The sequence below is a fragment of the Homalodisca vitripennis genome, chromosome 4 (genome assembly GCF_021130785.1).
Source record: "Homalodisca vitripennis isolate AUS2020 chromosome 4, UT_GWSS_2.1, whole genome shotgun sequence".
NCBI classification, from domain to species: domain Eukaryota; kingdom Metazoa; phylum Arthropoda; class Insecta; order Hemiptera; family Cicadellidae; genus Homalodisca; species Homalodisca vitripennis.
Window position 1 is genome coordinate 7,410,252 of NC_060210.1, and position 22,091 is coordinate 7,432,342.

General features: G+C 36.0%; 1 protein-coding gene across 1 annotated transcript; it reads left to right on the forward strand.

Moving 5' to 3' along the window:
• The first annotated feature begins 264 nt into the window (after nucleotides 1-264).
• LOC124358863 (arginine--tRNA ligase, cytoplasmic-like) lies at nucleotides 265-21,089 on the forward strand. The gene is made up of 7 exons (XM_046811097.1): nucleotides 265-457; nucleotides 2,974-3,167; nucleotides 7,910-8,078; nucleotides 9,943-10,103; nucleotides 14,045-14,206; nucleotides 19,172-19,316; nucleotides 20,940-21,089. The coding sequence occupies exons 1-7, from the start codon at nucleotides 265-267 to the stop codon at nucleotides 21,047-21,049; spliced, it is 1,134 nt and encodes a 377-aa protein (XP_046667053.1). The 3' UTR covers nucleotides 21,050-21,089.
• Nucleotides 21,090-22,091: the final 1,002 nt, after the last annotated feature.

A 22,091-nucleotide genomic window follows, 5' to 3' on the forward strand; every position in this document is an offset into this window, starting at 1 on the left:
GTGGACCTGTTGATTTCTACCTTCAACAGCGTAATGAGTACTGTCTATTATCCCGGAAAAGAGTTGTCAATTGATGAAAGTATGATGTTGTGGCGGGGACGATTACTTTTTCGCCAGTATATTAAAAATAAGAAACACAAGTATGGTATTAAGTTTTATTCTCTGTGTGAACCCGATGGCCTATGTATTAGGTTCACGATCTATTCTGGAAAAGGTGGTGAACTGAGTGGTGTTGGCCACACCAACAAAGTTGTAATGCATATCATGAGGCACAGATTGGGGGTGGGCCACTCGTTGTACATGGAACACAACTATTACAACAGTGTTCCCCTCACTGGCCGCAACTTTATTGTGAGGGATGTCCACTCCTACTGCACAGGCACCCTGAGAGCAGACCGCCAATATACTTGCCGGAGGAGGTCAAAACAGCTGGTCCTGAAAAAAGGAGAAACTGTTGGCAAGATATGCACCAGGGGATAGCTGTCGCAAAGTTGGAAAGATAAGCGAAACAGGTGGCTCTATAATTTTCTACTGAAGTCTTGAGAATGAAATGGGCAGTTTTACCCACAACAGGATATGGTCAACCTAGGCAGAAACCCTTGGCGATTATCCACTATAATGCCGAGATGTCGGAAGTGGACCAGACACGACCAGATTGATGGCGTACTACCCGGCTGAACCCAAGTCCCTTGAGGTGGTACAAAAAAGGTTTTTTGTCCACATTCTTCAAATGGGTTTCATAAAACGCATTCAGACTGGTATAAAATGTTCCAACCCTGCCACAAAAAAAATCTCTGTATGACTTCTCAGGATTGACCTGTGTACATGCTCTTGCTGCCTCCAATAGGAAACGACTTCTACTGCGACCTGTCCAGAGAAACCAAAACCGGCACGTGATCTCTAAAATCCCCAAGCTTGCACCAACAAAAGCACGTGTATATCCAGGAGACGCTGCAAACAGTGTCAAACCAGATAGGTCCGCGAAACACGCACAATTTATTTCTGTGCACAGTGTGATGGCGAACCAGGCTTGTGTGCATTGGCCTGTTTCGATAAGTGGCACGCCATGAATCATCGAAAAACATCATGTAAATATCATGTAAATAAAACTAATTTTAGTGTTTAGATGAACTTACATGACTGACTGATATCGGCGGGTTGCGGCTGGTAGTGACTTCCCAAAGAGACTTTCATGACTGGACCATTTCGCCGGGGTGCCGGACTGGACCACCATGGGTCCCACATGTAAATATCATGATAAATTAAAACATGAAAATAAACATGTATTCTTTAGTGTTTAGTGTAATATACTAAAAGAACCTTACATGACTGAGCCGTTCGCGGGGTGCGGCTAGGTAGTGGATTCTAATAGACACTTACACAACTGGGCCGTTCGCGGGGGTGCGGCTGGGACCCATGGTGTCCCAAATATTTGGCGGCCATCTGGAAGAGGAAAGAGTGACTTCTGACCACTTTTGGACATTCATTATTCCAGGCCTAAACCACTGGTACATATGGTAAGTATTATTCTGTAAGAAAAAAAAATTTTTAGTACCTAGGGAACATTAAAATAAAAATTTTTTGCCGCAGTGAATGGGTTAAAATGTTGTTCTCACATTGTCTGGCATATCTGTTTGTTTCATCAGCTATAAGTTTGATTATATCATCGTCAAAAGATAAGGAGAAAAAACTCATTAGGTGGAGCTGTATTCAAAGTTTCTGCAAAATCTGGATTTATACCAAATTTTTCATTATTAGGGTTGTATGGATATACATTGAAAATTAAATCTATAGGCTGCCAATGTGATGTATTAGGTGGAGCAGGACCTGTTTGAGTTTGTGTGATGTCACCATTCCTTTCGACATCACTATCTTCTAAATCTGATAGGTTATGTTGAGTAGGCCTAGTACCTCTCAGTACTTTTGAATTAGGCCTAGTCTTTTTTGGTGTGTACTAGTAGAAAACCTACCCATTTTTGAAGTTGAGGGGCCTGCAAAACACATTTTCATCATCACTTGATTCAATCTCATTAACCTCACACACAAAGTCTGGGTCTGAATCTGTGTCGTCTTCAAACACTTCAAGTATGTTGTCACTGTCATAGTCTAAAGAACCATTATTAGTCTTTAAACTTTCATTTAAAATATATTCATCGTAAAGTTTATTACCCATGGTTAATCAATACACACCACAACAGTAATGAAACTTTTAATTACTATTATAACCTCAAATAAGCCTGACCAAAACAATCTGCAGTGATACCAAAACATGTGTTGTAAACAAAGCCAGTACAGCAAAAAAAAGTGGCTAAGGTTAAGGAATAGTATATATAATAGTTAATAATAAATATGTTTAATAATATATTAAAATTACCAATAAATAACACATTTTTTTACATTTAGATACTAACATATGTTTAGACCTGTGAGTATCACATATGATACTCAAGGCCTGTGGAAGTAAACAGATGAAAATTGATACTCATGGCGGTCAAGCTTTGGGACACAATATCAGTGTGGCAGTCAACCTGTTAAAAATCTTCATTTGCCACTAATTTTTCAAATTTTCTGGGAAGAGGACCCTGCATCCCCTTTTATTGGTAGGTGTGACCGCTGAATGATTGAGAGTGTTACGGGCTGGGTTTAAGCTGCGATCGCATTTGTCGCGTTTTTGCAAAATTGTAATGATAGCGAGAATGTTACAAAAAATCTCAGCTTAAACCCTGGCTACGGGTGAACATCATTGGCTTTGTAGCAGCAATGATAGCCATCCATAGTTTTCCGTTCTCACAATAAGTTTGAGCTCTTGTCTACTATTGATTATTACCTCCTCATTAATGGTTCAATTGGTGATATTGATGACACGTACAGGATGTTAGCAAGGAAATAATAGTATTTTGCAATTTTTTGTCTATGCTTGTGTCTATTCTTGGCTCACTAAAAGTTACGTAAGAAATGGAATGATTTAATGAGCGATTCTGTCAGGACTGTTGGAGGAAGATGAGCAGCGTTACATTATGTGGGGTCTGAACAAGGAGCAGATTCCATTTACAATAGTCAAGTCCGACGGTGGTTTCACATATGACACTTCGGACATGGCCACCCTCAAGTACAGGATAGAGGAGAGCGGGGCAGACTGGGTCATCTATGTTGTGGACATGGGGCAGGTCAGTCCAACTAGACAAAGTGTAATTGTAAAGTTAAATTTAACTAAAAATGTATTGACCTTTCTGTGAAAATTATTAACACTAAGGTTTTTCCTTTCAGTATTAGAGAAGCAAAAAAGCAGTGGATTTTTTTTTTTCTTAGGACAAGAAGCTTATAAATTGCACTTAGTCCTGTAAGAACCTTTGCGCTGCTTCCGGAGTGACAGGATGTTCAGGATGAGTAAGGTTAGGGAGTAGAAGGCCGCCTCCTATCGAGATCCATGAGGAAGAATTAGGGCACTACATCTCAAAGTCATCCCGGAAGAAGGGGAGGCCAGCTCTGAACCAGCCTCTCCAGTTAAAGTAGGCAGGAGCTGGCACACCCTTGTTGAGGTTAACAAGAACCTCTGAGGTAAGGGAACAAACCCCACCAACTCCAACAGTCATCTTCCACAGTAGACTAAACTTATCGAATTGCCCATGAACCCCAGAATCTCAACATTTGCGGTTAGTGATGTGCCGCTACTGGACATCCATAAGGATTCCCAGATTGAAGTGGCACATCGGTTTTTGCTGTGCCCAGTGGTGGGTTTAACTGGTAGGTATAAACCAGCCAGAAGTGATCCCTGCTGGGTAAAACGAAGATAGTTAACACGTTCACGACGATGTGTACCCCATCGGGTACACAGGATATTTCACAATTGCCGTCGTGTACCCGAACAGGTATGCACCAGGCTTAAGTAAAGCACGCTGTGCACCCAATAGGGTATATGTTGGTATGAATTTTATTACTTTGTTTTTATTGTTTTCCTGTCTTGGTGGTTTGTTAAATTTGATCCCACACTTGAATAAATACCTCAGACTATTGTGTACCCTCTCGGGCGCACGACTGCTTAATTGTTAAGATAAATGAATTTTTTTAGGTATTTCTTGGGTGCATGGCAAAAAATTGAAAAAAATATAATTAAATAATTGATTTTGTACAAAACTTGTAAAGTCTACATACCTTACTTGTTATACTTAAATGTTTGACTTAAAAAAACCGATAATGGTTTTTTTGCCATTATTATTGAAACATTCAACGGCAAATAAAAAAGTCTGGAAAAACGCTTGTGTCGTGAACGTGTTCACTGAATCCGCGTAGAGTAAGTAAGTTGGCAGTTGCTGTTTATTTTAAGCAATGAATTGGTTTCAAAATGGTTCATATCAGGATTCAATAGGTGCATATTGGTTTGAAAATGGTTCATATCGGAATTCAATAGGTGCATATCGGTTTGAAATAGGTGCAAAGAAAATGCATAACGTTGTAGTTGTTCTTGCGTAATATTTATTTTCTACTTCTCCAGACTTTTGTTCTTGGATTCAATTAAATATAACAGAGTGGTCACCTGATCAGGAAAACCGGGAATCTGAAGCACCAGGAATAAGCCAGTAATCTCCCTATAGGACTGGGAGAATCTCAAAAATAAATTTCTATCTCTAATAACATATGAAATTAAGAAATAATTTGACAGCTCACGTCGCATATCGTATTTTATGCGATGTGATACATGCAATTGTGAATTAAGTTTGAGAACATGTAGGTAATGACATTGCCAAATGGTTTACAGAGTGTGTGGACAGCAGATTTTAAAAGATGAGTGAAGTTGGTCGTTCGATTGTGTGTTTAGTTTGTGAATGATTGCTCCTAACACATGTTCCAATTGGTTGTCACATTACATAGGTTAAAACAAACAAATTGGGATTATGATTTGATATCAGTCACATCCAAACTGTGACTTATATTGTCAACACTCACAAGTCTGCAGATGGCTAGCCAGCCAATTTCATAACACAAACTTTGAATTCTTCTTTTTGAGCTTCTTCATCGTTGACTTTCTTTGGATCTCTTCAGAGGAACATGACTCCAAATTCCAAGAGTCAAGTCTGAGACGGTGTTAGATACCAGATGCTGCAATAAAAGGAAGGTGAACTGGAGCTAAACTAAATATTCACCTGGATTTTATTATCAGAGAGGCATTGTTTGAGTGACATCTGATGGATCAGTTTCTGATCAATTATTCGTCTGAACGACTTCCCAGCATACATGATGATCGATTGGACAATTTGAACTGTTCAAATCAAATGTACCATTTCTGTCATATTTTTTTTAAAAGTAGATGGTAGGGGATCTGACTTATTATTAAATATATATATATATATATCTCCGTTTCTCTGAACCTCTGCAAATTTCTTTGAAATAGCGTGATATTCTTAGATTTGTTACCACAAAAGGATAAATAAAGTTAAAAATTGTGTTTAAATAAAGTTTTTTTTGTTTACTTTTTGCTTTTACTAAACCAAAAAAATCATGGTCTCGTACCGTAAATTCTTGGACCTCTGACCCACAATACTAGACTGTAGTCTAGCCATGGTAGTACTGTGTTAGTAATTGTTTGTTATTTATATTTTTCCTTGTTGGATACAAATGTTTTCCAGGGAAATTTTATAGTAACTCACAATGTTATGTTGACTCATTGAAAGACAGAGAGATGTAAACAAAGTAGCTTAAAATAAATGGTAGTGATAAATCGTCACCGAATTAACTTTTAAACCGCTAGCCAGAAAGTTTTCCAGGCCACCACATTGCATCTCCTACATTTGTATAATGCCAGTTAAATTCTTGGAATCTGGCAATGTTCCCAACATATACAGTAAACAGCTGTATTTACAGCTTGTGACTAAAACCCATCACATTGCATCTCCTACATTTGTATGATGTCAGTTAAATTCTTGGAATCTGGCAATGTTCCCAACATATACAGTAAACAGCTGTATTTACAGCTTGTGACTAAAAACCCATCACATTGCATCTCCTACATTTGTATGATGTCAGTTAAATTCTTGGAATCTGGCAATGTTCCCAACATATACAGTAAACAGCTGTATTTACAGCTTGTGACTAAAACCCATCACATTGCATCTCCTACATTTGTATGATGTCAGTTAAATTCTTGGAATCTGGCAATGTTCCCAACATATACAGTAAACAGCTGTATTTACAGCTTGTGACTAAAACCCACCACATTGCATCTCCTACATTTGTATGATGCCAGTTAAATTCTTGGAATCTGGCAATGTTCCCAACATATACAGTAAACAGCTGTATTTACAGCTTGTGACTAAAACCCATCACATTGCATCTCCTACATTTGTATGATGTCAGTTAAATTCTTGGAATCTGGCAATGTTCCCAACATATACAGTAAACAGCTGTATTTACAGCTTGTGACTAAAACCCACCACATTGCATCTCCTACATTTGTATGATGCCAGTTAAATTCTTGGAATCTGGCAATGTTCCCAACATATACAGTAAACAGCTGTATTTACAGCTTGTGACTAAAACCCATCACATTGCATCTCCTACATTTGTATGATGTCAGTTAAATTCTTGGAATCTGGCAATGTTCCCAACATATACAGTAAACAGCTGTATTTACAGCTTGTGACTAAAACCCACCACATTGCATCTCCTACATTTGTATGATGCCAGTTAAATTCTTGGAATCTGGCAATGTTCCCAACATATACAGTAAAACAGCTGTATTTACAGCTTGTGACTAAAACCCATCACATTGCATCTCCTACATTTGTATGATGTCAGTTAAATTCTTGGAATCTGGCAATGTTCCCAACATATACAGTAAACAGCTGTATTTACAGCTTGTGACTAAAACCCACCACATTGCATCTCCTACATTTGTATGATGCCAGTTAAATTCTTGGAATCTGGCAATGTTCCCAACATATACAGTAAACAGCTGTATTTACAGCTGGTGACTAAAACCCATCACATTGCATCTCCTACATTTGTATGATGCCAGTTAAATTCTTGGAATCTGGCAATGTTCCCAACATATACAGTAAACAGCTGTATTTACAGCTGGTGACTAAAACCCATCACATTGCATCTCCTACATTTGTATGATGCCAGTTAAATTCTTGGAATCTGGCAATGTTCCCAACATATACAGTAAACAGCTGTATTTACAGCTGGTGACTAAAACCCATCACATTGCATCTCCTACATTTGTATGATGCCAGTTAAATTCTTGGAATCTGGCAATGTTCCCAACATATACAGTAAACAGCTGTATTTACAGCTTGTGACTAAAACCCACCACATTGCATCTCCTACATTTGTATGATGCCAGTTAAATTCTTGGAATCTGGCAATGTTCCCAACATATACAGTAAACAGCTGTATTTACAGCTGGTGACTAAAACCCATCACATTGACACTTAGTGTAAGGAATAAATACAGTATTACAGTTATTTATATTTGTTTGAACTAGAGAATCGGAAACTTTTCACTTGGAAAACCGGGGAAAACAGGGAATTTGGAAAAAAGGTTTTTAGTGGCCAGCCTGTATAATTTTTCTATTGTTGAGTATGATTTTTAACTTTTCATTGCAATATTTTGTTAATTTGCTAATCATGTATGCTTAACCTTAATGTGTGTTAGTTTTAAGACTCTTCAAGAAGAGATCTGATATCAGTCCTTGAAATATTGTTTAAGTTTTTTTATCATATTATGATAATGATAAATTTAAGAAATTCTGCTTTCCATTCAAATAACGTTATACTTTTGATTTTTTCACTACTTGTTTAATGACCCTTGTACCAAGTTTTATTTTTCAAATTGAAGTAAACTATCCCTAGTATATACTATCTAGTTACTTAGTACGTACTATTACATTATGTATGTTTGTGCTGTGTAGGCTACCCATTTTGTTGTGCTGAACGGATGTGCCCAGAGAGCAGGTTTCCTCGACCCAGCCAAAGTCAGGATGGACTTTGTAGGGTTTGGCGTGGTACTAGGAGAGGACAAAAAGAGATTCAAGACACGTTCGGGAGAGACCGTACGTCTAACTGAGCTGCTAGATGAGGGTAAATAATGAGATTCAAGATTCAAGATCTTTATTGGTCTTTAAACACATTCAATAGTGCAATGGACTTCGTCAAGTTACTAAAATATTCTAAACTAAAACACTAAACTAAAACTAAAAACAAACTACTCAGATTCTACCTACTCAATCCAGCCTACCAGCAAATATATAGATCTATACAATTAATAACAATAATAACCAAACAACCAACAGATCTATATAAATTAACAATAATAAATAACTATTAACACATTTAACATGGATAAAATTTTAAAACTCAACAATATTAAAACTAAATAAATAATAAATAACTGAATAAATAAATACATTGAGAGACAAAATTTAAAAAATTATTCATTTATGTATATACAGATAAGTTAATAAATTAAAACACATACTATATCACGAATAAATAAAACAAATACAAACAAACAATTACGGTTTATAATTTAACAAATCAATGGGACACACAACGAATATTAATTTTAAAAGCATAAACATGTAATATCGCTGCTTAAGAAATCTGAGACTGAGTAATAAATATTATTCTTGAACCAGTTCTCTAATACTCTCTTAAAATTGTTTAAAGGTACAATCCATGCATTTTGTGGTAATTTGTTAAACAGTTTAATTTTCATAAAAATATGGCTACCTCTAGTTTTTTCTAATCTTACTTGAGGAAGATCTATAAAATACTTCCTCCTCGTATTATACCCATGTACTTGTTCCCTAATTGTAAAGCTGGGGAGGACTTCTTTTACACTTACTAAACAACAGTAAATATAAAGATTTGGCAGTCTCATAATTTTATACTCTCTAAATAGAGGAACACAAATTTCTCTGTCTGATACATTTTTTTATTGACCTAATCGCTTTTTTTTTGCCATATGAATGCTCTTTGTGCACTAGTACTGTTTCCCCATAAAGTTACACCATATCTTAATTGCGATTGAAAAAGGGCATTATAAACTAAACTAATAACCATGTTTCAATAGATACATAATTTCTTAACTTTCTTAGAAGATAAACTATTCTAGATAGTTTTTTACAAAGGTAATCAATATGATAGGCCCAATCCAACTTACTGTCCAAACAAATACCTAATAACTTAGCAGTTGAAGTACTCTCTTCTAATAATAGATTGTTTAAAGAAAAAACTATTTTCTCCGTCTTATTACTATTTACAACAAGTGAGTTTGCTTCAAACCATTCTAATGCCATTTTTAATGTTTGATTTTCTTTGTCCATTAATTCATCTAAATGTTTTGTGCTGTTAATCAGAGTAGTATCGTCAGCATATAACACTGACTTACATGTCACATTGAATGAGAAATCATTGACTGCCATTACAAATAAAAAAGGACCTAAGATCGAGCCTTGAGGCACACCTCTGGTAATATTCTTAAAGCTAGATTTATCATTACGTTGTACAACCATCTGTTTTCTGTCATTCAGATATGACCTTAGTAAATTAAGCTCATTATTTCTAATTCCATAACTGTGAAACTTATCCACTAAAATTTTGTGATCTATACAATCAAAGGCTTTAGTTAAGTCAATTAACATAGCAGATGTTGTCATACGCTCTTCAAAACTCATTAGAATATTATCAATTACAGTCTCTACTGCTTTGATTGTACTTCCCCCTGGAATAAACCCAAATTGTTCTTGACAGTATACATTATTTTGGACAAAGTAAAAATGAAGTTGCTGTTTAATGTTTAATTCAAATATTTTACCAAGTATAGGTTAAGTTTAGGAGTTTCGATTAAGAATTTGAAAGTTTTAATGAAAAAGAGAAAAGTACAGGCAAACAATACAGTAAATACTCATATTATATTAATACCAAATTACTTGATGTGTAGGACTCAAGAAGGCACTGGAGACTCTGAAGGCCAAAGGGCGAGATGAGGTGCTCACACCTGAGGAGCTGAAGGAAGCCCAGGAGGCTGTGGCTTACGGCTGCATTAAATATGCTGATTTAAGCCACAACAGAGTGAATGATTACGTATTCTCGTTTGATAAGGTGAGTCAATCGATGCAGATTTTATTTTAATATGTATATAATTACATGCTGCGTACTTCTAGAATGTATTTTAGGATTAAAATAAATAAGGCAATTTTCAAAAATAAAAGTTTTTCAAAAATTGAATGTCTTAAAGTTAGTGGCTTCTGAAATGTTGTAGATAAATTATATATTTTCTGCCACAATATTTTATTTAATGGTCAGGTTAATTTAATTTAGAAAACTGAATATTTTGTTTTATTCTGAAAAGTATTTCTTTCATTTCATCAACTTCTGATTAGCTTGATTTTAGATAAAAAACCTGTTATATTTTGAATTATATTTATAGCATTTTTATTCATAGAAAGATGTTATTTTTAAGCAAAGGTTTGACTAGCACTATCGTGATTTTATGAAAGATTGACAATGTCATCTTTCATTTTATTTTTCTAAAATTACTATTATACCAAAAATAAAATAAATAGGAAATAAAATGATCAATAATAACAGAACACATAAATAATACAAGGGTAAATACATCTGTACAGTAAGCAAACCCAACCACCCAGCAGGGATCACTTCTGGCTGGTTTATACCTACCAGTTGAACCCACCACTGGGCACAGCAAAAACCGATGTGCCACTTCAATCTGGGCAACCTTATGGATGTCCAGTAGCGGCACATTACTAACCGCAAATGTTGAGATTCTGGGATTCATGGGCAATTCAATAGGTCTAGCCTACTGTGGAGGATGGTTGTTGGAGTTGGTGGGGTTTGTTCCCTTACCTCAGAGGCTCTTGTTAACCTCAACAAGGGTGTGCCACCCCCTGCCTACTTTGACTGGAGAGGCTGGTTCACAACTGGCCTCCCTTCTTCCGGGTTGACTTTGAGATGTAGTGGCCTAATTCTTCCTCATGGATCTCGATAGGAGGCGGCCCCTACTCCCTAACCTTACCCATCGTGAATATCCTATAACTCTGGAAGCAGCGCAAAGGTCCTTACAGGACTAAGTGCAATTTATAAGCTTCTTGTCCTAAGAAGGAAAAAAAAACCTTCCCTGAACATTAACGAAAGATGACGGCTGTTTGGGTTAACAGTTATTTAACAAGCAACCAGACAACAATATCTAAGACTAACGTATTTTTGCAGTGAAACTATATGTAGATGGTTCTGAAGCAATCTAGAGGCAACAAGTAGGCAAGTGTCAAAGGACAATGATAGTCGCCTTCATAGTATTCGTAGAAGCCTATGTCTTCTAAATACAATCATAATACATTGGCATGTCAAGTATAGGGCTATACCGACATCAGAGCTCGTGTGTGTGTCTTTGTTGCATATTGTATTCCCTGACATTAAAGTGGAAAGAGTTTGAGACTTTTAAGAATTCCATCTTAAGTGGAGTTGAAATACCATGACAGCCAGCATCTGGCTGAATAACTTGGCGAGTTACACCAACTGGATGGTTAACATGTAGAGACTTCTACCTTTAATAAACTCAATTTTATGTTTAGTTATAGTATAAGATATCAAAATTATTCCATTTTTAATGTAAAATTAGAGAAAAGAGGATAAGAAACATTAATTGGAGTAGAGCCTCAGGATTAAGACTATCCAAAATGTTTATCTCTCCTTACGTTAAAGGGAGGACAGCTCTTAGATCAGAATAAGGAGGATATAAGACTAATATTAGGAATGTTGACAGGACATGGTCTCCTAAGGAAACATCTTATGAAGGTAGGCCTTAGCCAGACTAACGAATGTAGACTCTGTGGAGAAGAGGAGCAATCAGCAGAGCACATTTTGTTAGATTGTCCTGCCATCTTAGAAACTCGGAAAAGATACCTGGAAGCATATCTCCTCAGCCCCAAGGATATCAGAGAACAGGAGCCCTCAAATGATCAGCTTCTGCAAAAGCCTTGGACTTTGAGGACACAAAATTTAAGAAAAAAAAAGAACAAAAATAAAGAACAGTAAGAAGAAAAGAAGGGAAAGAAAAAATATACCCGAAAGATGCTTGGAATCCAGTCCAGGTCTCAAATTACGAGTACAGAATCACAATCACACATCACACCAGCATTTGTGAAAATGGAATACTGTTTGTTGCAATATTTGAAACGTTGTGTCATACCTTTTGTAACATATAATGATGATAAATGTCCAAAATCATGTTATCCTTTCAAACCTTCCATCGTCAATAACAAACTTTAAACAAAGAATACCTGCTTTACTCGCTTACACACCTTTCACATAAGGAACTATTTACAATACATTTTTGAAGAGTGTAATTTCTTATTTAAATTAAGTAAATATTAAAATGAAGATAACTTTCCATTTTTTATACAATCTTCATTTTAAACAAAAAAGAACATTTATACAAAATGTTACAATACAGATTGCAAATTTACTGCAAGAATTTTATAACAATTGGAATGTTCATGGAAAATAGACCAAGTCTACTAACCAAAATCTGGAGAAAAATAAAAAACAGAGTTCTTACGTTGTGAGAGCATTTTATTTTACTGATACATTACACATATAAACTATGTGTCCTCGGACTTTGAGAACACAAAATTAAAGTAAGGGAGGTGCAAAGGTCCTTTTAGGACTAAGCGCGGGGACAAACTGTCCTTTTTCCCTCAGAAAGAAAAAGTTTAATATTAATGTCATCAACATATATAATTTTTTTGTTCTTTTAGGACAAGAGCTTAGAAAATTACACATAGCCCTATAAGGACCTTTGCACTGCTTCCAGAGTGACAGGATATTTTGGATGGGTAAGGTTAGGAGTAGGGGTCGAGATAGATGAGGAAAAGTTTAGGGCCTTAATCTAAAGTCATGTTCTCCCGGAAGAAGGAGTAGCCAGCTGTGAACCAGCCTCTCCAGTCAAAGCAGGCAGGGGTGGCACACCCTTATGTATAGGCTAGCAAGAACCTTTGACTCTTAGGGAACAAACCCCACCAACTCCAACAGTCATCTTATACAGTAGGTTAGACCTATTGCATTACCCTTGCGCCCCAGAATCTCGATATTTGCAGTTAGTGATGTGCCACTCCCGGACATCCATAAGGTTGCCCAGATTTAAGTGACACATCAGTTTTAACTGTACCCACTGTGGGTTCAACTGGAAGGTATAAACCAGCCAGAAGTTAACTCTCCTGGGGTGAATTAATCAGCTGTATAAAAATATTTTTAATTTTAAGGAAAAGTCCTTTTTACTTCTCGAATTATTTGTGCAGCTAAAACGAATTCTGCATTACAGAACAGACACTAATAATTATTAAATCGGAACTAAAGAACACAGACCTAGAAATGTCCGCAGTGGGCAACCAGCCACTAGAACTAAGTGGTGATAACTAATGTTTGTTTGCACGGACTGACACACGACATGGTTGTTGTAATTTCTGACTTGTACTGGTATGATTTATCTTTTTTAACCTAGATTTTAGTTACGTGCTGGGTTATTTATCAACTGAGGAAGAGACAACCATTTCATCTTCAAAAACAAACGAATCAATTTTTATAATGTAGTGGTATAACTAGTATTGTGAAATTGTGATTTATTTATTAAAATTTTAGTTGGACCTTCCCCAAATTGCTGTGTTGTTGGCTAAAAGTTTTATTTTGACCTTGATAATGTGTCGTATAGTCTGATGTAAAGATCAGATAAATCCGTATAGCTTTTCAATTTGTATAGTGTGTAGAACTTTTCTCCACTCTCAGATTATAGTCTTTGTGAGATTATAAATATTGTCTTTTGCGCATAATGTAAATTCTAGACGGTTTGTTATTACGTGAATATATAAGTTTTCAATTTGAATTTTTAACAGATTTTTTCAGTATTTACATTGTTATTTGATTATAAAAAAGGCTGTCATTTACATCCAGATATAACCCACAAACATCAACAAAGCACAGATTATACTTGCCATAGTACAGCACATACTGTAAGTGATGATGTTCAGATGTTGGAGGACAAGGGAAACACGGCTGTGTACCTGTTGTACGCCTACACCCGAATCTGCTCGATAGCCAGGACTGCCAACGTGTCCGTGGCCCAGCTGGAGCAGGCTGCCAACACGACTGCAGTGGCCGTTACTCATGAAAAGGAATGGAAATTAGCAAAGGTATCACTAACAACTTGTAGCAAGTTTTTAGATATATTAGTACTTTCCTTTGTAATGACTTAAAATTGATCTGGTGTAGATCTCTAAATGTAATAAAAAAAAAACTATAAAAGCAAACATGTTAATCCTTCCTGTAAAAATAAATAGGAATAGTTTCAATAATAAAATGTGAACTATTGGATGATGAAAATATTTGTTCTGGTGATGAAGGTGACATATCAGCAAATTAAGTGCATGATGATAATAACTTAGTATCAATATTAACAGAGTTTTTGTATTAAAATATATATATATATATATATATATATATATATATATATATATATATAAAATATAATATGAGCCAATATTCTTAAATAAGGATGAATAGGACTCTTTTTAACCCTTATAACGTCACAGACGCCATATGGCGCATAGACAAACTATCTCCAAACGGCAAAGACGCGGTACGGCGCATCGACACAAAACTGCGTCTATAGCAAATTTAAGTTCCTTTTAAATCCGATCAATGTCACTAACGGTATGCGTCAACCATGTGTGTGGGTTATTGACCTATGTCAAGCGTCAAAATATAGCTGTCGCGTTACATTGTTTGAAACAATAGACGTGGTGTCTAGACACTCTCCCCGCCACACGGCACAGACGCCGTACAGCGCGCGCGCTTTTGTTTGCAGTTTGGCTTCAGGTAGTGCGTGTCTAACCATCGCTGAGTCGGTTTCCTTCGTCGTGTTTTCTGTTTATATGGTTTTTATTTATTTTTAATTGTATTATATATAATTTATTTTAATTATATTTATATAATTGTCTGGTAATGTTTATAGTTTAGCTAATAAAATTTTGTGTGCCTTTTATTTTGACTTTATTTATATCTACAATTTAATGTCCCATAAATATATGTACGTACGAGATAATTTTAAAATTTTTACTTTTTTATACTTACCATAATTATAGAAAGTAAAAATAAAAATGAACTTTACACATTAAAAATTTTTTTTTAATATTGTGCCGTTTGCTGGAAGTCGTGAAAAGATATAATGACGTTATAAGGGTTAAGATTGGTCAGGCATTATTTCCTGAGGGAACCCTTTTCTCTCTATGTTCACCCCCCCCCCACTCCTTATCTAAAAGATTCACCATCTAACTACTTTTAAAAAAAATTATTCTGGAATTTTCCTGCTTTGTTTTATACTGGTTCCTGTATATCCTGGTTTTATAGCTTTTGTTGTATAGCATTATTTTAGATGTAAAAATTTAGACTTGAATTATGGTTATTTTTTAGTTTTAAATCTATGATCTGTTACAATCTCCTTACAATAGAAGCTAATAATAATACTGGTTTCTAACTCTGACCACCTGCTCGTCAGTTCTGTGTCTCCTACAGAGCCATAACCAAACATATCCGCGGCATGTAATACTGCTTCCTCAGTTGTCATGAGCGTGCGCTCGCGCATGCATCTACTACGCATCTTGTTGTTGTTCATCATCGTGTGGTAGTGTTGTGATTAGTTTGAAATATTTATCTTGTTTTTATGGTAAAATGAAATTAAATTTTCAGTTTGATTACATTATACAATGAAATTTTAAAATGATTTGAAATAAAATGTGTTGTAAATAGTTCTTTTTATTTTTATCAATAAATACGGTAATTTTAACACGTTAGATGCCAAGCCTAAATATTCTGTTTTAGCGTTATAGTGCCAAAATTATCCGTGGCTAAAACTAGGAACTATTCATGTTTTTTCTGTTAGTTGGTCACTTACCATTGTGATTTGATAATTTTTTTGTATATATAACGTTTTTACATCGTCGGTCATTCCTGGCCGACACGATCATTTACAGTTACATAGTACACTATAAAATATGCCGTCGGTCGTACATGACCGACACAATATTAGGTGTGGGATATTACGTTTTTGTGGTTGGTAGTGCAGAATAGCTCACTGGATTGTACTGCAGCTGTAGTCAGCTGTGTATTACATCACTCTCGGACGACACCTCACTGTACTTTCGCGCCTTTTCCTCATCAACCTGCTATTGTTTTGAAGCTTTAGCCTAGAAAGTGGAAGTGCGTTCGTAAAATGGGCGATCCTTTGCGACAATCGGAAATTGACAGAATAATTGACCTTCCCTCATCTCAAGGTGATTTATTTGCGGGATTAAGTGAAGATGAAAGTGTTGAGGACATGGACTATAGTGTGGTTGACGACACGGATTCAGACCCTGACTTTCAACCAAGTGATGGCTCGGACGAAGCTGCTGAAAATGAGTTTATGGTTGCAAACGAAGACACAGACGCCGATGTTGATAATACCATAACGACAGTTAACAGTACTCCTGACGAAGGTGACAATTGGCATAGTTTTGAAGGTAAACAGCAGATCTTTGAGTTTAACTCTAGGCCTACATTCAAATTTATTACCACTAATGATTCAAAACCGATCGACTTCTTTGAACAGTGTCTTAATGCCGATGTCATTGATCTGATGGTCACAGAAACAAATCGGAATGCTCACGATGTAATTTCTAAATTACGATTGAGCCGTAAGAGTAGGCTTAAAGATTGGCGAGACACCAATCCAGAAGAAATGAAAAAGTTTATAGGCCTACTTTTGTACATGGGCCTAGTAACACTTCCCCGAATAAGTGATTATTGGTCCACAAATGCTTTATACAGCTTCTCAGGTGCCTCAAAAGTAATGAGCCGAAATAGATTCCAATTAATTTTACGCTTTTGGCACTTCAATGATAACAACAATCTGCAAAGAGATGGGCGTATCGGCAAAATAAAACCCTTGCTTTCTATTATAAATGGTATGTTTTTTAACCTATAAGAAGCCGAACAAGACCTTGTCATCGATGAGACAATGATACCATTCCGTGGTAGGTTACTTTTCCGCCAGTACATACCTGGCAAAGCTCATAAGTACGGTATTAAAATATTTAAACTTTGTGACAAAACTGGCTATACTTATGGTATAAAAGTTTATATGGGGAAAGGTACCGTTGCTGCAACAGACAACTCAGTAGCTACCTCTGTAGTAATGGAGCTCATGGCAAACCATTTGAACAGTGGCCACAACCTATATGTTGACAATTATTATACCTCTGTTCAACTAGCAAACTCTTTGTTATCGAGACAAACTCATCTTTGTGGAACCTTAAGACGAAACCGAAAGGGCATTCCAAAAGACTTGACAAAAGAAAAAATCCAGAAAGGAGAAATGATTTGTTTAGAAAATGATGAAGGGGTCCTTATAACTAAGTGGCAGGATAAACGAGAAGTTTTAATGTTGTCAACTGTGCACAAACCGGAATATGTAGAAATTCCATCCAAAAACCCAGACAAGCCGTCTGTACTAAAGCCACTTGTTGTCACAGCCTACAATAAGGCTAAAGTAGGCATAGATCTTTCTGATCAGATGTCTTCATACAGCACCGCTGTGAGAAAGACTATGAGATGGTACCACAAAGTAGGTGAAGAACTCGTTCTTGGTACTTCTGTGGTTAACAGCTGGTTGGCATACAATACATTTTTGAAAACAAAAAAACCTCCCAATGCTAAAAAGAAGCACTTAATTTCGATTACAAAATTCAAAGAACAGCTAGCTTGCTCCTTAATGTGTTTGCAGGAAACGCCACGCATTCCTGAAGTATCAAGGACTGGGCATCACTATCTAACATCATCTGCTATGGTTGGAGAAGGTGCAAAAAAACACAGAGTTAGGAAAGTTTGCAAAATGTGTTATCAAAAACTGTCCGAACAGAGAGGCCGCAGTGTAGCAAGAAATATGACAAAAGTCACTACATTTTGTAGCGTGTGTCCTGACAAACCATTTTTATGTGAAACATGTTTCAAGGACATTCACAAATGAAAAATTTACTATGTAATACAGAAATGACATTAAAATTAGATCATTCATTTGTGGTAAGTTAACAAAAACCTTATGTCACAAAGTGTTAATTATATTTGTAATTTAGGTATAAGGAAGCCAACTTTACAAGAAGCTATAAGAAAGCTTGTAGTAATGTTCTGAATTATGTATGAATATTTTATTCCTGACAGTATAATTCTAAATAATACTGTACATTATGATATTCATGTAAGTAACCTTCTCGGTTACAGATTAATAATTAATTAACACTTTTTGTGTGGTAATAATAAAACGTATATTTTATTACAGCATAATACGTATATTATTTTACAAACAACATCTTTAAATCTTAAAAAACAAGAAAAGCACCATACAAATTGCTGATTTCCTTTAAATTTTATAATGCAACACAGGGTAATAGTATTTGCTATAATCACTACTATTTTTACAATAAAATAACAAAAATTATGTTACACCAAAATTACAAAAACATCTGTCGGTCATCTTTGGCCGACGAGATGCTAAAGAAATACTCTATCTTTCGAGCCATATAACAGCACTTTATTGTAGCGTATCTGAACTGAAACAGTGTTCTGTAAATAGCCAATGTCATTCTAGGTCACGTAGTTTTGATAATTTCCGCTAGAGTGTAGTGCATTATACAGGACGGGCATAATGGTTGTCTGTTGCGTAGCAACGCTGTCGGTCAGGTATGGCCGACAGTTATCTGTACAAACATCATAGGCGTCGGTCAACTCTGACCGACTTGGCATTTAAAGTGTTAAGTAAAATGCCCTGTTTTATACTTTTATTGCTTTTACCTTTTATAATTTAGCTATAGTAAAAATTAACTTTGAACTTAAAAAAAAAGAATATTCTTTTACTTGTCTTGGCGTTATAGGAAAGGTAATGGATTTACTAGTGGTGTTCGAAGGGTTAAATTGTTCCCTGTTTTAATTTTTTTCATATTAACTATGGTTACAGAAAGAATGTACTTGTTACCACAGACCTAACGATTCATTAGACAGTGTGCTCATCGAATTCTTGAATATAAAAAAATTTATTGGATTTAAGCAATATGTGTTTGGGGCAGGTGCTGCTGAGGTTTCCAGAAGTGTTAACTAAGATCACCAGAGACTTGTACATCCACAGCCTTTGTGAGTATCTGTACGAGATCGCCTCCACATTCACAGAGTTCTACGACAACTGTTACTGCGTTGAAAAGGATTCTACATCAGGTACGTTATCTAAACATTTGTTACTGTAAATTTAATATAACAATAAAATTGACTTTTTCCTATCATTTCTCAGTTTACAGACTGCTTTCCAGAAGAACTCAGATCAATAAATACGTATAAAATAACTTAAAACTACACAAATATAAACTGAAAATTTGACAACAAATTACTAATGGTTCCAATTAATCTTATAATTAATTTAATTTAGTAATTTTAAAATCTAATTGTGCACAAAATTCTAAATTTAAAACATTTATAAAAGAGTTTTTGAAGTTGGTTGGGAGGCTGTTAAACGATTTAGGACCAAAGTAGGATAAGCTCCTCCCCAAACCCGTATTTAGGGACCTTCCCACGGTACGAGAGCCTCCCATTCAGTTACTGTGTCTCCTCACAGGATAGAACCTTGTGGATCATAATGCAGGTCTGCATCCTGTACACAGTTTCTGTTGACAAAAGGTCGCAAAAAGGAGACTCGTAGATGAATCAGAGAAAAAGAAATTACCAGGCTGCATTATAGCGTCATCATTATTCAATATGACCAATATGTAAAAGGAGAAAGCTTTGCTTTAAAATGCTTGTTTAAATGACTGAGATTTAAATTAAATTCTCAAATAATTTACAAAGCTTATTAGCTTCAAGGTTGAAATTTTATCGATTGTATTTATTATTTGCTTTTAAACGAAAAAAGTAATTTGCAATTCATGCTATAAGTTGATCTTTTTTAAAAATATTTTTATTCGCAGAATAAAAATACAACCCGTCTCAATTAGTTTTCTAGTATCAACAGAAAATAAACTCATTTCCATATTTTGAGCTTCGTCTCCACCAAATGCTCTGGTATTTTAATAAGTAGATAGGATACATTATGGCAGCTACAGTGATACTACTGACGTCGAATAGAAAATTAATTCAGAATTACTTGCAATATGGTATGTGTTGCAAAGAGATAAATATTAATTAAGTTACTTATTTGACTGAGAGATTGCAGCACTTTCTAGCCACAACTGGGAAAGGACTGAATTTAATAACTGCGTAATACAGTGGGCCACACCTAGTGGTCTGGCGAGCTGAACAGCAAGGGCCACTAGGAGTGGCTCGCCATGCAAAGGGACAGGCCCTAGTCATAAATCACTGGCAGAGAGAGGCAGAGAATATCCCATGATGTGAGAGGACAATCATATGAATATGATGCTGATCGTAAAAGGTTAATAGACAAAGATATAAGGGAAAAGCATATTTTTACTGTCTGTTTTATTATTTATGAGAAGTCGAATGAACAGCACTTTCCAAAAAAACTCGTATCTTTAGAGTAGAATTTATATTTCTTTATCATAAGTATTTTAACAGGAACGTTTTTAAAACTATTAAAGAGAATAGAGTAGAGAACTCTTAGGCCTACGTAGCTAAGATAACTCAAAATCAGGCATCTCGTCGGAGTTATTAAATTAGGACAGTCAACAGTATTCATTCTAGCGATCCTGCCAATGGTAGTCCTAGGTCTGGCTGTTAGATAAAACTCTGAACAGTATTCCAGTGACTTTCTACATTTTCTGTGCTATATGTGTTTGTATTTTATTTTGAGTTGTAGAATGAATTATTTTGACTTAACCCCTCTTGTTCCAGGAGACATCAAGAAGGTTCACATGGACAGACTGTTGTTAACAGAAGCGACTGCTAGAGTGATGAAACAATGTTTCAATATTCTCGGCCTAAAGACAGTCGGTCGCATGTAGTATTGTTACGAAATACAGATCACTATTTTTGAAACCTCAAGTTGTAGTTTCTTTCCATTCACCTTGGCAGTTAAGATTTATTTGATACTAAGTTCATGACATAATATAACAATACACCTAACAGAAGTGTAAACTTTGAAAAAGCTTAGAGATCACTATTAAATTTGGAATAGTGCTAACTTGAAGATTTGACCTTGTGCAGCTTAATCGTTAACCTGTCCTACAACATTTGTTTATCACACCAAACTAAGTCTCATAAATGACGACATTCGCTACAACCATATTCAAATGTTTCTGAAAATATAGTCCAGGTAGTGGCGTATGACCTCTCACTAAATAGATGATGACTTCTCGAGTTATAGGTCTGATTATGACATGGTCACATGAGGAAGCATCTTCACAGAGTCAGCATCCTTCGGGAGGATCCGCTCTGTAGAATGTGTGATGAGTAGGAGGAAACTGCCGAACACTTGCTCTTTGATTGTCATGCAATAGCAAGGGAGCGGTATGCCATCTTTGGTAGTTTGGACAAGTGTTGAATATCCCCCGGAGGACCAGATAGGTTTTTTTCAGCAGTTTGTGGAACTGCTGAATCCATAGACTGGTAGGCCTCATGGTGTGCTTCCGGGGTGTGCAAAAGGCCCTTGAGGCTTAAGTGCATGGCAATAGGCTGCCCCATAGAAGAAGGAGAACGTATGAAAGTGCCACCCGTTTCCCCTTCTCATACTAGCATCCCATATTTAATCTGTGCAGTTTGTTTTTCATATGGGGGTCAAATGAGGGCGGGGTGTTGGTGATGTCCTGCCGTTACACCAAGCCCAACGCGGTCAACATCTAGCAAATTCGGCATCGCTCACATATTCGTTTTGACAAGACAGCACCCCACATTCTTCTAACAGCCACAAGAATGTAGTTTATATTGGTAGCTGCAAGCAGGATTTGAAAAGTTCTCATGCATTGATGTTCAGGAAAATGGGTAAAGAGGTATAAAAGATTTTCTGGAGACTTCTTTCATGAATTTCAACCTCTGTGGTGGTTGCTG

Bases quoted from the DNA above. Each gene is read 5' to 3' on its own strand.
- LOC124358863 (XM_046811097.1), top strand. From the start codon at position 265: ATGAGGCACAGATTGGGGGTGGGCCACTCGTTGTACATGGAACACAAC. The intron at 458-2,973 runs GCAAGATATGCA...TGATTTAATGAG, and splicing joins GAAAAAAGGAGAAACTGTTG to CGATTCTGTCAGGACTGTTG. The intron at 3,168-7,909 runs GTCAGTCCAACT...TGTGCTGTGTAG, and splicing joins ATGTTGTGGACATGGGGCAG to GCTACCCATTTTGTTGTGCT.